The following is a 16,493-nucleotide window of genomic DNA, read 5'->3' on the forward strand; positions in this document are numbered from 1 at the left end:
TGAGATGGTTCCTTTGTCTGAAGCTCTTTCCACATTGCAAGCACTGATATGGTTTCTCTCCTGTATGAATTCTTTGATGGGAAGTGAGACTACCCTTCCGACTAAAAGTCTTTTGACATTCCAAGCACTGATAGTGATTCTTTCCAATGGGATTTATTTCATAGGAAGTGGAATCGGAGCTGCGATTGATGCTCTCTCCAAATTCCAAATATTCATACAACTTCCCCACTGTGTGTAATTTGTCGTGGTCTCCCTTGTTCATAACTTCCAATCCATCACCACCTGCAAAAATGAGGGAAGATTAGAGTCTCAGGAAGAAATGGAGCCCCAACTTATTAAACAATGCTAATAAACACTTGTGACAGACAAATAACAGAAGGGAGTTAGATTTGCGGTTTTACTACAGGGTTAATGAATGCCTTTGTTGACTGGCATTAAGAGAGAGACATATTGATGGAAACCTGAGATTCAAAAGGCCTGGCACTTTCCAGGATGGATTTTGTTTGGCTCAATGTAATCTGCACCATTTGCAAGTTCAGTCTTCTCTTTGGTAAACCAATAAGTTGCAGGGAAAAAACCTAATAAACCTGATAGAAGCAGGTTCATCTTCTGTCCCCATGATGAAGTCTACATTTAAAAAGAAGAAGAATCATAGAGTTGGAATAGACCACAAGGGCCATCGAGTCCAACCCCCTGCCAAGCAGGAAACAAAGAAGAGTTTGGATTTGATATTCCGTCTTTCACTCCCTTGAAGGAGTCTCAAAGCGGCTAACATTCTCCTTTCCCTTCCTCCCCCACAACAGTCACTCTGTGAGGTGAGTGAGGCTGAGAGACTTCAGAGAAGTGTGACTGGCCCAAGGTCACCCAGCAGCTGCATGTGGAGGAGCGGAGACGCGAACCCGGTTCCCCAGATTACGTGACTACCGCTCTTAACCTCTACACCATACTGGCTCTAATTAAAGTTTGTGATCGATGAAGAACGGAAGGGACTTAGATCTGAGGTCTTACTACAGGGTTCACTGCCTTTGTTGACTCTCCTTGACACACAGATTGATCGGAACCTGAGATCCAAACAGACTGGCATCTTCCGGGAAGGATCTTGTTTGGCCTAATCATGGAATCTCCTCCATCTGCAAGGCCAGTTGTCTCTTTGGTCAACCAGAAAGTGACCAAAGCAAAAACACAAAACCTCACAGAAGCTGCTACTTCTTCTGCCAACACATGGAAGGTTACATTCCAGAAGGTCTGGACAGCTCAGAGCAGCCTGGTCATGGTTTAAAAAGGCATATGTGGGGCAAGAATATTTGCAGACAGAACAGTAGATTCAAGGTGAGATGGGGGAAGGAGAATCCCAGATGCTGTTGAGCGCCATCAAAATATTGCAGGATTCTCACAGGTGGAGGTAGGGGTCTGTGGGTTTGGGTGGGTGGGTGGGTGTATTTCAAAACATATATTATAGTCCAGCAGGAATCCTTACTGAGAGAGTCCACAATCCTACGATTCTCCTCCATGACTTCCTTATGCAGAGCTCTCTGGTCAGGATCCAGCAACGCCCACTCCTCCTCTGTGAAATACACAGCGACATCTTCAAAGCACAGCGGACCCTGAAGGAAAAGGAAAAAGGTCCTCTTCTGAGACAGCATAAAGATTATCCACTATACACTGCTCGGTTGTTTTCTGCCCATTCCTTGTTGTGTTCTTTTCATGGGATTATTTGGCTGCACGTTTTAGGTCTGGATGCCTATTTTAGCATTTCAACTGATTTATTTTACTGTGCATTCTAATGATGGGTATTAATCTTTGTGTGCATGGGTGGAACTCCGCATGCTGTTCTTCAAATTATTCTGTCTGTGGAAGTATTCCTGTCTGCCAGACAGAACGATCCCTTCTCTACTCCCGCTGTGCGATGCTTGGGGGGCGATGGGACCCTCCCTCTGCCCTACAGCCAACTTCATGGGGGCACAGAGAGGGAGAGGAGGGGGATTCCCTTGTGCAGCTGATGGGGCTGCTGATGTGAATCCCGGCCACTGTTTGCTATGGCTTCTCAACTTCTTGGAAGCTTCTCAACTGCTTAGAAGCCTGATTAGATCAATATAGAAATATAACTGCAGCTACTGATAAATCATAAAAATAGTGACATTCTGAAGCCCAGTTAAGGAGAGATGGCTGTTCATTCCTGTCAGCACAGAAACCTTCCTGAATGGCATTGTCCATCTTTGTTCAGGACAGAGGCTTTGACGGAAGCCAAGAGGAGGAGAAATTCTTTCCGGCCCAGAGGCTCCCTGGCTGCCCCACTCCTCTGACTCTTTCCCTACAAAGCTCTTTCCCCATACCAGGTCTGTTTCCACAGCTGCTGCTTCTCCTCCGTTCTCATGAAAAGATGGATGAGGAGGTCTGGAGGGCATCCTTTGGTCACCTGCGAGAGACAAAAGTCAAAGGGAAGCCATCAGCTCCTGCATCTCTCACTTCTTCAGACACACTGAAACAGAAGTCTCTTTCAGAAACCTGTTTCAGTGTATCTGAAGAAGTGTGCATGCACATGAAAGCTCATACCAATAACAAACTTAATTAGTCTATGAGGTGCTACTAGAATGAATTTTTTTATATTGTTTCAACTACGGCAGACCAAGACGGCTACCTACCTGTAACTAGAGGTTCAGCACTTAGAGATAAGGGCCATAGATGTGTCAGGGAGAGGCAAACGGGAAAAGAGGAAAGGACAGAAATCAGCAGTTACAGGGAGCCTAGAGAGATTATCAGCAGCCAGTCGTCTGACAGTCAGTCTGAAGAAGAGGGGGAGGAGGAGTGTGAGCCTGGGACAAGTCATGCTGTACACAGAGGAAGTAAGGGGAGGAGTCTTCGCAGGTTTGCATGCTGGGTAAAGAAAAGAAGGAAATAACTTTAGTGGGAGCAACTGCGCTCAAGGGGAAGGAGGTTGATGGAAACGCTGGAGATGTACTGTCAGGGGTTCAGGAGCAGAGACGCAGAGAAGGGAGGAAGCAGAGAGCGAGGGGGAGGAATCCGAAGGGAAAATGAGTGATGATGACGACCCGAGATCTCCAAGCCTAAGCAGTGAGTCAGAGGACTCCCAAAAGGGAGCCCCAGTGAGCAGAGCAAGGGGGGGATCCGGGGGGACACCCCAGGAGGAAGGGAACAGAGGAGATTCAGAGAGCAGCAGCTGGAAGTCGGGACTCACGCTCATAACTGAGAGCGGCAGCAGCTGGAAGTCGGGACCCACGCTCAAGACTGAGAGCAGCAGGGAGGAAGGTAGCCAGGCATCGGGTTCCGGAGGCTGTCAGCAGGAGGGAGGGCACGAGTCAGGGGTGGTCACGCCCTCCTCAGAGAGCGAGGCAACGGTTAAGAGGAAAGTAGAGAGTTGGGCGCGCGCGCCAAGTTCAAATGCAGCGGAAGCTGGAGCAGTAAGCAGCCCGGAGAGTGAGCCAGGTCCTAAAGCCCGCCGCAAGGAGGCAGAAGGATCAGGGGGGTCAGCGTCAGAGGAGAGTAGAAGGGAGGAGGCCCAGGGGGGCAGAAGGACCCAGAGACGTAGGGAGAGGCGAAGGAGGTGGAGCAAGGCTAGGGTATTAAGCTGGTGTGCAAGAGGCGGGGACTCAGACGGGTCTTCGCCGACCTAGGGCAGAAGGTGTAGAGCTGCACGCTGCAGTTCGGAAATGAAACCTGTAACTTAATAAAGACTCTTATAAAGTGAACGCTGGCGGACTTGGTCCTATGTGAGCTGGGACTGGGTGGCAGCCCTGACAGTAAGACCCGTCTCTCAAAAGCTTCGGACACCTGATATCTCGCAGCGGAGAGAGAGGCAGCTGGAGGAGGGGATCGGTGTTTGGGAGCAAGCTCACGACGGTTAGCAGAGATGACGGAAGCAGAGACAGTTGCAGCGCTGCAACAGGCAGTTACCCAATTGAACGCGGAGGTACTGGCATCCAAGAAGAGGGAGGAGGATGCGGCAGCCGCCTACAGAGATCTCCACGCCAGGTTTGAAGCATGGGTTAAACACGGGCAGCCAGGACCCAGACCGGAGGGGGTTGGGTTGGCACGGAGAGCAGGAGGGCTTGTGGCTCACTTCGATGGGAATTTACAACAGTACCCCAATTTTCGAGCAGACGTAATGTGCGCACTGCAACTGCTGGCAAAAGACTTTAGAGATGAGGAAGAGAAAGTGGGGTTCATACTATCCCATTTGCATGGGGATGCTAAAGCGTGGCTACGCAATTTGTGGAGGGATAAAGATCCGGCGCTTCAGAATGCAGATGCCTTTATCAAAGCGATGGATGCGTGTTTTTTGTCTACCATTGATGTGGATCTTGCCCGACGGGAGATTCATGGACTAAAACAAGGGAGGGCAAGCGTCCGGCAGTACCACGCCCGCTTTTTTGCGCTGGTCAGTGCCTTAGAGTGGGACCGGGATTCGCCCCCTGTCAGAGACCTGTTCTGGGAGGGTCTAAGCTCTGCGGTCAAGGATGAAATTGCAAGGGGGGAGAGGCCCCGAAGCACGCAGGAGGTGGTCCAAAGGGCGCTGACTGTGGGGGTGAGGCTGGAAGAACGTCCATGGTGCAGAGATGAAGGACGTGGAGGGCGCGAAGCAGCGAGAAGTTTCTCTTTCGTTCCAAGAGAAGCAGCGCGTGCGCAATCCACACCTCCGCCTGGAGGGGGAGGGGAACCGATGGAGGTGGGAGGTGCAAGGGCTCAGTCAGCAGCCAGAGCCCAAGCACCGACAGCAGTGAAAGCGAAGCCTCCTAGAGGGAACAGGAAGTGTTACATCTGCGAGGATCCAGGCCATTTGGCGAAAGAGTGTCCCCGGAGGCTCCACAAGCACACTGCAGCCTCAGCAATGGTGACTGCAGCAACGCAGCAAGGAGAACCACAGCAGGGAAACGACGATGTCTGGCTGGAGACAGGGGCACTGGGGCCCAGCCAGACGCATCAGTGAAGCAGTCCCCAGCGATCTTGCAACCCACGGACCCCCTCCCACCCAAACCAGTAGTGCAGCTCACAGCATCTCTCCAGCTACCCGATGGCGTCACTATCGAAGTGCCGCTTTCTGTGGATTCTGGAAGCAACGCAGACTTTATAGCGCAGGATTTTGTGGAGCAGCACGCTATACAGCTACTGCCTGCCACTCTGCCCCTGCAAGTCGTCACAGTGGATGGCAGAGAGTTGCTAGGGGGGCAGGTGGTGAAGCAAACGCCACCGATGGTGATGCGCCTTGGCAACCACAGGGAAGTCATCAGTTTTAATGTCACCCAACTGTCGGACACGCCCATTGTGTTGGGCATGAGTTGGCTGGACAGGCACAGTCCGACACTGGCTTGGTACCAGAGACAGCTGATCTTCGGCTCCTCTTATTGCGCAGAACACTGCATCCTGCCCAGACAGGAGGGAGAGGAGGAGGAATCACAACTGCAGTTGGGAACGTTGCAAGCAGTCCCCCACAAATACGCAGACTTTCTGGAGGTCTTCTGCGAGAAAGAGGCTGACAAGCTACCACCGCACAGGCAATATGACTGCAAGATTGACCTCCTACCAGGGGCGACGCTGCCGAAAGGGAAGCTGTATTCCATGTCTGAGGACGAATTACAGGAACTCAAACAGTTCATAGATCACAATTTGCAGCGCGGTTTCATCCGGGAGTCCAGGGCAGTAGGGGGCAGTCCTGTTTTCTTCGTGAAGAAGAAAGACACGCCCCAAAAAAGACTGGTGGTGGATTTTCGCCTCTTAAACAAGATGACCAAGCCTTCTGATTTCCCCATGCCCAGGATTGACGACCTACTAGCGACGGTGCGCAAGGGACGCGTGTTCACCAAGTTGGACCTGCGAGGTGCGTACAATCTCATCCGCATGAGGGAGGGCGATGAGTGGAAGACAGCCATGTTCACGCCTCTGGGCACCTACGAATACAGAGTGATGCCGTTTGGATTGCAAAACGGTTCTCACTGTTTCCAAGCTTTCATGCATCATGTGTTGGCGGGACTCCTTTACAAGAAGTGCGTCTGCTTTCTGGATGACATCCTGATATTCTCCGAATCGCAGCAAGCCCATGACCAAGATGTTCGGGAGGTGCTGGAGAGGCTGCAGCAGCATAGACTGTACGCCAAACTGGAGAAGTGCCAGTTCGACACGACGGAGGTGGATTTCTTGGGTTACAAGTTGTCGGACAAGGGGCTAGCCATGGACAGCGCCAAGGTTCGTGCGGTGTTGGATTGGAAGAGCCCGCGCAACCGGAAGGAGGTCCAGCGGTTTGTCGGCTTCGCCAACTTCTATCGCAAGTTTATCAAGGGGTTCGCGATGCAGACGGCGGCCATTACGGACACGCTAAGCTCCAAGAAAAAGAAATTCATCTGGACGGAGCAGGCGGAGCAGTCCTTTCAGGCACTCAAGCGTCTCTTCGCGTCGGAAGAGCAACTGCTGCATATCGACCCCAGCAGGCCGATGCGGGTAGAGACAGACGCGTCCGATAGAGCAGTGGGAGCTGTCCTGCTGCAAAGGGACCCACAGGGGGTCTGGAGGCCGGGAGCGTTCTACTCCAGAAAGCTCAGCAAGTCGGAGCAGAACTACACCATCTGGGACAGGGAGTTGCTGGCCATTCATGCAGCTTTCAAGGCGTGGAGGCACTTCCTGATCGGCGCCAAGCACACGGTGCAGGTCTGCACGGATCACAAGAATCTGGAGCACTGGCGCACGGCTCAGTTCCTGAACCAGAGGCAGATACGTTGGGCGGAGTTCTTTGCTGACTTCAATTTCCGAATAGAGTACGTCCCAGGCGACACCAACGTCATGGCGGATGCACTGTCCCGCAAACCGCAATACCTCGAAGAGGCGACGCCAGCGGCAGCCATGCACATCTTCGCGCCAACAGCGTGGGCGTGCGCTTCAGCCACAGTAGACCTGGATGCGGTGCGGCGGGCGTTGCAGGACGACTCCTTCGCGCAGGCGAAGATGGCAGAGGTGCACAAGGGCACGGCGAAGGGCGACGAGTTCCAGATACGAGACGGCTTGCTCTTACGTAAAGGGGCCATCTACGTGCCGGGAGACGAACTTCGCGCCAGGGTACTGCAGCAGCTGCACGACGCACCCACGGCCGGGCACTTTGGCACGGAAAAAACGGTGGAATTAGTCGCAAGGGACTTTTGGTGGCCCAGACTGAGAGGGGAAGTCGCGGACTACGTTGCGAGGTGCGACACCTGCCAGAGGGCCAAACCGGTGCACAAACCACCGGCGGGACTGCTGGAACCGCTGCAAACGCCGTTTGAACCGTGGGAGAGAGTGGCCCTGGACTTTGTTACGGATCTACCCAGCTCGAGAGGCAAGACAGCTGTACTAGTGGTGGTGGACTTGTTCACCAAGATGGCACATTTCATTCCGTGTGCGAAGGTGGCCACGGCGGAACAAACCGCCAAACTGTTCATAGATCACGTGTTCAAAGTGCATGGTCTGCCGCGGTCTATCCTGTCCGACCGCGGGCGCCAGTTCGTCTCGAATTTCTGGCAGAAGCTGATGAGTTTTCTAAATGTCAAGGTCGATCTGGCATCAGCAAGACACCCGCAGACCAACGGGCAAGCAGAGAGGGTCAATGCCATCATGCAGCAGTACCTGAGATGCTATGCCAATCAACAACCTGCGACCTGGGTGGATTACCTGCCGCTCGCCGAGTTCGCTTACAACAACACGAAGCACGTGTCCACAGGGGTGACGCCGTTCTTCGCCAACAATGGGAGGAATCCCAGAACCTTCCCGGGACGGGAGAGAGTGGGGGACGGAGAACCACAGACGGCGGACGCGTTCGCGTCAGAGTTGCAGGCAGTACACGATCAACTCAGACGGCAGCTGGAGCTAGCTAAGCACGCCTACAAGGTGCAAGCTGACAAGCACAGGCGGGTGGGCGAAGAGATCCAAGTGGGAGACTGGGTCTGGTTGGCAGCCCACGCAGTGCCGACCAGGTCACTAGCCAAGAAGAAGTTGGGGCACAAGCAAATTGGTCCGTACCAAGTCGAAGCACAGATCAACCCGGTAGCCTTCCGACTGGCGCTGCCGGAGGGTTCCAGAATGCATCCGGTGTTCCACAGGTCGGTGCTCACTCCCTACAAGGCACCTCACAGATTCCAGGAGCCAGGGACGGCACCGAGTCCGTTCCGGGAGCGGACGGAGACGCGAGGGGTGACGCAGCAAGACCCCATCAACGAGGTCACGGAGATTTTGGACTCCAGATGGGGGGAAGAGGGAGTCGAATACCTCCTAGCCAGAGAGGGCACCCGGGCCAGCGCCAATAGCTGGGTGCCAGACTACGCTTTGGAGGAACCCCTGCTCAAGGACGAGTTTCATGCCCTTTTCCCACACAGACCCATGCCAGCGAGCTTCTTCGACGACTGGCTGTTCACGCCCACACTTTCTTCCAGCACGTTCCATGGATTCGACTCGGACGGGGAACCAGCACTGAGCACCCGTTCCCCAGAAGGATCGCCGGCGGGTTCGGCGTCAGACACCTCGTATTGGTGGGACGATCGACCGGAGGAGCAATGGCGCCGGAAGTGGCTGGAGATGCCAGGTCGAGCGACCGACGCAGAGACTGACATGGACGTGTTCGGGGAGGACCTTGGGTTCGAGCACGGCGGTACAGAGATGGAAGCGGAACAGGTCAACGTCGGCGACCGCGAGGAGGAAGACTCGGAGGTCTTCAGTTGGCGGCCAACCACGGGGAGCGAACTGTATCCGGCATTCCCTCCCGTGATGATGGAGCACCCAGCACCCACACCTGAAAGCGGGGAGGGGGGAAAGGGGGGCTTCGAGGGGGGGATGGATGTCAGGGGTTCAGGAGCAGAGACGCAGAGAAGGGAGGAAGCAGAGAGCGAGGGGGAGGAATCCGAAGGGAAAATGAGTGATGATGACGACCCGAGATCTCCAAGCCTAAGCAGTGAGTCAGAGGACTCCCAAAAGGGAGCCCCAGTGAGCAGAGCAAGGGGGGGATCCGGGGGGACACCCCAGGAGGAAGGGAACAGAGGAGATTCAGAGAGCAGCAGCTGGAAGTCGGGACCCACGCTCATAACTGAGAGCGGCAGCAGCTGGAAGTCGGGACCCACGCTCAAGACTGAGAGCAGCAGGGAGGAAGGTAGCCAGGCATCGGGTTCCGGAGGCTGTCAGCAGGAGGGAGGGCACGAGTCAGGGGTGGTCACGCCCTCCTCAGAGAGCGAGGCAACGGTTAAGAGGAAAGTAGAGAGTTGGGCGCGCGCGCCAAGTTCAAATGCAGCGGAAGCTGGAGCAGTAAGCAGCCCGGAGAGTGAGCCAGGTCCTAAAGCCCGCCGCAAGGAGGCAGAAGGATCAGGGGGGTCAGCGTCAGAGGAGAGTAGAAGGGAGGAGGCCCAGGGGGGCAGAAGGACCCAGAGACGTAGGGAGAGGCGAAGGAGGTGGAGCAAGGCTAGGGTATTAAGCTGGTGTGCAAGAGGCGGGGACTCAGACGGGTCTTCGCCGACCTAGGGCAGAAGGTGTAGAGCTGCACGCTGCAGTTCGGAAATGAAACCTGTAACTTAATAAAGACTCTTATAAAGTGAACGCTGGCGGACTTGGTCCTATGTGAGCTGGGACTGGGTGGCAGCCCTGACATGTACGTTTGAACTTTGTCAAATAAATCAATTGTTTGGAACTGGCTGGGAGCCGGGAGTCTTATCTATGGCCAGCTGGACAGCACAAAGCCTCTGACAGCTTGCTCCCACTCAACTATTTTTTCTGCTGGAAAGCTGGTGGAATAAGGGAACAGCTTCGACATGGAGAAGGAGCTGTTGGAATTGATAAAGCGAAATGTCGCTCTGGAACAAAGATCCCAAGACCTGCATAGCCGTTTGGAGAAAGCCCGTACTGCTAAGAGAGGAACCCAAGGTGGGCTATCGGCAGATGGGGGCAGGTGCGTGTGGGTGGAAAGGTTCCAGGGAGACACGGAAAGTTACTTGGATTTCAAGACTGAGATGAAATATTTTCTGGAACTGGAAGGAGATAAGTTTCAGAACGATGCAGCAAAGGTTGCTCACATCATTAGACATCTGGGAGGAGGGGCTTGAAGCTGGATAAGGCCATTAATAGCCGCGGGGAATGAAGCTCTCAGAAATGAAGCCAAGTTTTGGCAAGCAATGGATTTTATCTATGCAGATCAGAGTTTAATTGACAGAACGCAGGAGGAGCTGCTGGCTTTGAGACAAGGCAAATCCACCGTACGCAGTTACTGGTCTGAGTTTGCTAGGCTGGTTCAGAAACTGGGGTGGGATTTAGAGGCGGACCCAGTACAAGCAATATTTAAAAATGGACTTAATCCAGAAATTAAGGACGAGCTGGCAAGGGGGCCACGACCTAAAAATATGGACGAATTAACAAAGGCGGCTCTTGGGCTGGGTTTGAGACAAGAAGCCAGAAGGCGGGAAAGGAAGCAAGGCAGAGAGCGGAGTTTCCATGGTGACCACATTCCTGAGATGCCTGCAGCTGCCTCGGAATGTCAACAAGCGCCGGAGCCTACGGAGATAGGCACAGCCAGGGCGCGGGAGAGTTTGAAAGCCCAACGGTCTGGCGGGAAGGAAAAAAAAGACTGGCAAGCAGGAAAAAGATGTTTTGTGTGTCAGAAGACTGGGCACTTTGCCAGAGTGTGCCCAGAGCGTCGTAACTGGCAGGGAATGGTGGGGGCCACCCAGCAGGCAGAGGGAGAGGAGCCCCAGCATTCGGGAAACGAAGAGGCCTGGCTGGTGGGGAACCGGGGCAACAGCCAGGCGGGAGCAGCACAGAAAGTCCCCGGCTTGGGCACCCCAAAGCAAGCATAATGTTGAAGGTGGTGCTAGAACTCCCAAATGGACAGACGGTGGAGGAGTTGGCGTTAATTGATTCTGGGGCCTCAGCCTCCTTTTTCAGCAAGGAGTTTGCGGTGCGACACCAACTGAACCTGAGGCCTTTGGATTTTCCGCTGCAAGTGACAACAATTGATGGGAGAGAACTGCTGGGGGGTGAAGTGACGCATCAAACACCCCCAATGCGAATGCGGGTGGCCACACACTCTGAGGTCATCGCTTTTCACGTTGCCACACTGGCGGGGCCGCCTATCATATTGGGCATGAGCTAGTTGGCGTTGCACGATCCGATGGTTTCCTGGCACCAACGGTCCCTGACATTTGGCTCGACGCACTGCATGGAGAACTGCCTAGCCCAAGGGCTAGATCGTCAAAGTGAGGGCAGGAGGGCAGCAGCATGCAGAGCGGGGACGAGCGAGATTCCGTCGTGTTACAGGGATCTACAGGAGGTGTTTAGCGAGAAAGAGGCGGATGCGTTGCCACCCCATCGGCCGTATGACTGTCAGATCAACCTGGTACCGGGGGCCACGTTGCCGGTGGGAAAAACCTATTCCATGTCGGAGGGAGAGCTCAAGGACCTCAAGGAGTTTATTGAGAAGAACCTGAGAAGGGGTTTTATCAGGGAGTCCAAGGCTGCAGGCGGGAGTCCCGTGTTTTTCGTCGACGAGATCGACAAAAGAGCGACGCCTAGTGGTGGACTATAGAATTTTGAACAGCCAGACGGAACCGGTGGCCTTCCCGGTGCCGAGGATCGACGAGGTTTTGGCACGGGTGCGGAAGGGGAAGATTTTCACCAAACTGGATCTCCGAGGGGCTTACAACCTGATCAGAGTAAGAGAAGGCGATGAGTGGAAGACCACCATGTTCACCCCGATGGGGGCGTTTGAGTATTTAGTCATGCCCTCCGGTTTGCAGTGCGGAAGCCACTGTTTCCAAGCCTTCATGCACCACATGTTAGGACCCTTGCTCTACAAGAACTGTGTCTGTTTTTTAGATGATCTCCTTGTGTTCTCGGAAGACGAAAAACAGCACGTGAAGGATGTACGTCAAGTCCTGAGCAAACTCAAGGAGAACCGCTTGTGGGTCAAGCTGGAGAAGTGTCAGTTCCACGCAAAGCAAGTCGAATTCCTGGGGTACAGGCTGTCGGACCAGGGGTTGGCTATGGACCCGGGGAAGGTGAAGGCAGTGGTGGAATGGGAGTGTCCCAAAACCAGGAAAGATGTTCAGCGTTTCCTGGGTTTCAGCAATTTCTACAGGAAATTCATAAAGAATTTTGCAGAATTGACCGCACCAATCACGGACTGTCTCAGTGTTAAGAAAAAGTTTCAGTGGATGCAGGCGGCCCAAGAGGGGTTTGAGAAACTAAAGAAGGCTTTCGCTTCCGAGGAGCAACTGATCCACGTCGACCCGGCTCAACCACTACGGGTGGAAACAGATGCATCAGATCGAGCGATAGGGGCGGTGCTGCTGCAGCCAGATCGAAAAGGGGAATGGCGTCCGTGTGCTTTCTTTTCGCGGAAGCTCAACAAATCAGAGCAGAACTACACCATCTACGATAAGGAATTGCTTTCGATCGTGGCTGCTTTTAAACAATGGCAGCACTTCCTGGTTGGGGCAAAGCACCAAATTTTGGTGTGCACTGACCATAAAAACTTGGAGTATTGGCGCACGGCACGGGTGTTGTGCCAGAGACAGATAAGGTGGGCAGAGTTCTTTGCCAACTTCAACTTCAAGATCCAATACGTGCCGGGAGAGCAGAATGTGAGGGCGGATGCGCTCTCCCAGAAACCTGAGTATATGTTGGGGGAAGGGCCACCTGTAGCAAGACTGATGTTCCCGGAGAGCAAATGGTTATGCGGGGGGACATTGGTCAAGGACGACGAACTGATGCAAATGGTCAGAGACGATGCCTTTGCCAGACAAAAGATGGAGGAGTTAAGAGGAAGAGGGGGTGCCGAGGGTGGTTTTGAGGTGAAAGGGGGGTTACTGTACCACAAAGGGGCCTTGTATGTTCCAGGAGAAGACCTTCGGGGACGAATACTCAAGCAACTCCATGACTGTGGGAAAATGATTGCTTGTACATAAGAGCATGAGCAGAGTTCTTATTATTGCAGAGTGATTTTACAGCACGAGATATTGCTAAGAGCATGATGAGCACGTGACCACCTCATGCTAGACTAATGATTGGCTCACGTAGCATAACACTCTCTTTGTCTGTGGGCAAAAGCAAGGTTACATTCCTTTGATTTGGTACCTTTGAGTACCAGGCAGAACAAGCGCAGTGCTGGAGGAGAGAGGATGATTTATTTCTTACTGCACACAATAAACATGGCACGGCTGAAGCCAAAGCTTCTTCTTCAAGTCATCTTGGTGTGAGACTGATTTCTTACTGATTTTCTTACTGATGTCGAGCTGGTTCTCGACACATGACAGTTGTACGGCGGGGCATTTTGGACAGCATAAGACCATGCTACTGGTCACGAGGGAATTTTGGTGGCCAAGGGTGAGAGAGGATGTAAAGGAATATGTGCGAGGTTGTGACACATGTCAGAGGGCCAAAGGGGAAAGGGCGGCACCAGCGGGATTGCTGGAACCATTGCCTACACCTGAGAAGCCGTGGGAGGTGGTGGGTGTAGATTTTATCACTGATCTGCCCAGATGTAAGGGGAAGACAGCGGTCATGGTGGTGGTTGATCACTTAACCAAAATGTGCCATTTTGTGCCCTGTTCACACGCCGTAACGGTGGAGGAAACAGCTAGGCTCTTTGTAGAGCACGTGTTTAGGTTACATGGGGTACCTGCAAGGGTGGTGTCAGACCGGAGGGCTCAATTTACCTCATGATTTTGGTGCAAGCTAATGGGGCTGCTCCAGGTGGAAGTGAGCTTTACAACGGCGAGACACCCCGAGACCAATGGGCAAGCGGAGAGGGCGAATGCTGTTTTACAACAGTATTTGAGGTGTTAAGTAAGTCAGAAGCAGAACGATTGGGTGGACAAACTAGCCCTGGCAGAGTTTGCTTATAACAATGCAGAGAATGTATCCACAGGGATGACACCGTTCTTTGCCAATCATGGGCGCCATCCAAGGGCCTTCCCCGGGAGGGGGGAGGAGTCGTGGAGTGTTCCAGCGGCCAAACAGTTTGTGGAGGAAATGGAAGCGATCCACAGACAGCTGCAGTTAAATTTGGAAAGGGCTAAGGAGTTATACAAGAAGGAAGCCGACAAACATCAACGAGCAGGGGAGGTCATCAAGATTGGGGACAAGGTGTGGTTGTCCACGCAAGGGTTGCCTTGGAAAGGGGGCTGTAAGAAACTCAAGCCCAGGAAGGTGGGGCCCTTTGAGGTTATCCAGCAAATAAATCCGGTGGCGTTTAAGCTCAGGTTGCCGGAAAGCATGAGAATCCATCGGATGTTCCATAGGTCACTGCTGTTCCCCTACAGGGAGGAGGGAAGGAGAGTGGGTAGTGGGGGAGTGGAAGGCTCACCACCCGAAATGGAGGAAAGGGAGCAGTGCAACGAGGTCACGGAAATACTGGACTCTCGTTGGAGAGGGGGAAGGGTGGAATATTTGGTGGCTTGGGAAGGGGCCCCGGCATCAGAGAATAACTGGGTCCCGGAAGATAGTATGTCTAACCATGAGCTGGTAGAGGAGTTCCACAATTTCTTTCCGGACAAACCAAAAAGCAAGGTGAGGTCCTTACAAGAGGTGTTCGAAACAACAGATGACGAAGAGGAATTCGAAGGTTTCCCAGCGTCGGATGAGGAGGAAGAATAAGACAAAGACGTAGACTGGGGAACACCCGGACTTGGGGGTTGGATAAGTGTGTTCGAAGAGACAGATGAGGAAGAGGGTAGTTTTGAGGGGTTCTCCCCGACCACCTCTGAGGAAAGAGAAGGGGACGTAGTCGGGTCTCCTGAGTGGGAGGGGGCCTTTGAGGAGGGGGTGGATGTCAGGGAGAGGCAAACGGGAAAAGAGGAAAGGACAGAAATCAGCAGTTATAGGGAGCCTAGAGAGATTATCAGCAGCCAGTCGTCTGACAGTCAGTCTGAATAAGAGGGGGAGGAGGAGTGTGAGCCTGGGACAAGTCATGCTGTACACAGAGGAAGTAAGGGGAGGAGTCTTCGCAGGTTTACATGCTGGGTAAAGAAAAGAAGGAAATAACTTTAGTGGGAGCAACTGCGCTCAAGGGGAAGGAGGTTGATGGAAACGCTGGAGATGTACGTTTGAATTTTGTCAAATAAATCAATTGTTTGGAACTGGCTGGGAGCCGGGAGTCTTATCTATGGCCAGTTGGACAGCACAAAGCCTCTGACAAGATGTGCCATGGAAAAGGTCTTGCTTGTTGAGTGCATTTTGACATTGTACCCATTTCAAATTTTGTGTTCTTCAAAATACATCTGCCCTCCTTTGGGCTCTTGGCCCCAAGTGCCTCCCCCCCTAAAGATGAACAGAACCCAAAGATTAGTTTCAAGATCCACAGAATGAGAAGAAAGACGAGTTCCTCCTTACCCAGTGGCCTCCCTCTGGCGTCCAACGGAGTCTTTTCTGCCTCACAGGAATCCAGGCCCATTTCCGCAAAGAGATCCTTTCCCTGAAAGAGTAACAAGGGTTCAAAACAGAGAATGGGGAGAAGGATTAGAAAAGGAATGATCGGAGCAAACACTTTAGGGGAGCAGATCTCATCCCTTGCTTCTCCAAAGAGGGCGAGCCGTTAGGAGAGCATCTTGGAAGGCTCCCTGTCTTGCTTGGAGCCCCTTGGGAGTTTCCAGAGGAAAGTCTCTCTCACCTGCTGCTCTGCTTGCTTCCTCTCCTCTGCCTGACTCAGGAGGAAACCTTCGGCCAGGGCTACAGCCTGGGAACTGGTCTCTGCTCCACATTCCCTCACCCAGCTCTCCATCTCCAGTGGAAGGACAGCCAGGAACTGCTCCAAGATCACCAGGTCCAGCATCTGACCTTTCGTATGACTTTCTGGCTTCAGCCACCGACAGTCAAGGTGGTGGAGTCGGCCGCAAGCCTCTCGGGGTCCTTTGGCCTCCTGAGAGCAGAACTGCGTCAACTGCTGGCTCTGCACCTCTGAGCAGAGGGTGTCCTCCTCACCCAGGATCTTCTGCACTGAGTTTTCCCATAATTCCCCACTGCTCCCAGTTTGGAGGGCAGGGCCTCCTCCTGCTTCAGGGCCAGCTGAGTCTTGCTCATCCATCTGGGCTCTCATGAAGCCTCCAAGAGATCCGAAGGAATCCTTTCGTATTCTGCCAAGTTCTGATGGTCCGATTTAGAGGTGCTAGCGAAGCCTACAAAGCAAACTTATTGGCCTCACTGACAATTTCATGACCCAGAAGGTGGAAGAAACAAGAAGGGGATCATCTGTCTTGGACCTAGTCCTCAACAACAGATGGGAACTGATCAACCAAGTGGAAGTACTGGGAAACCTGGGAGGAAGTGATCATGTCCTCCCCTGAGACAGAGGGAAAGGCAAGCTGAGTGTAGTCAGGAATTCACTTTAAGGCGGGCAATTAAAAGAAACTTAAGGAGATACTGGGCGAGATCCTATGTTCTGAAATACTGAAAGAAATGGGAGCTTCTTCAAGGTTGAAGGCCCAAATGCAGGCAGTGCCAACAGGAAATAAAAGTGAGAAGCATCTAAGGAAAACAGTGTGGCT

The 16,493-nt window shown here is 53.2% G+C and overlaps 1 protein-coding gene across 4 annotated transcripts in view; it reads right to left on the reverse strand.

The window, feature by feature from the left end:
* The window catches only part of LOC309529381 (uncharacterized protein), a 49,775-nt gene extending 33,634 nt beyond the window's left edge, over positions 1–16,141 (reverse strand). Inside the window, exons 1-4 of one of the 4 annotated variants that reach the window (XM_082217458.1) lie at positions 15,620–16,141; positions 15,343–15,424; positions 2,334–2,416; positions 1,478–1,604 (exon numbers count right to left, since the gene is read on the reverse strand). In XM_082217458.1, the coding sequence (XP_082073584.1) occupies positions 1,478–1,604; positions 2,334–2,416; positions 15,343–15,424; positions 15,620–16,045 (718 nt within the window). In that variant the 5' untranslated portion in view covers positions 16,046–16,141. The remainder of the gene's footprint in view (positions 1–1,477; positions 1,605–2,333; positions 2,417–15,342; positions 15,425–15,619) is intronic. The other 3 variants (XM_082217457.1, XM_082217459.1, XM_082217460.1) reach the window with 3 other exon arrangements.
* Between the last annotated feature and the right edge of the window lie 352 nt (positions 16,142–16,493).

This window comes from Podarcis vaucheri (assembly GCF_965113315.1).
Source record: "Podarcis vaucheri genome assembly, chromosome: 3".
Classification (NCBI taxonomy): Eukaryota; Metazoa; Chordata; class Lepidosauria; order Squamata; family Lacertidae; genus Podarcis; species Podarcis vaucheri.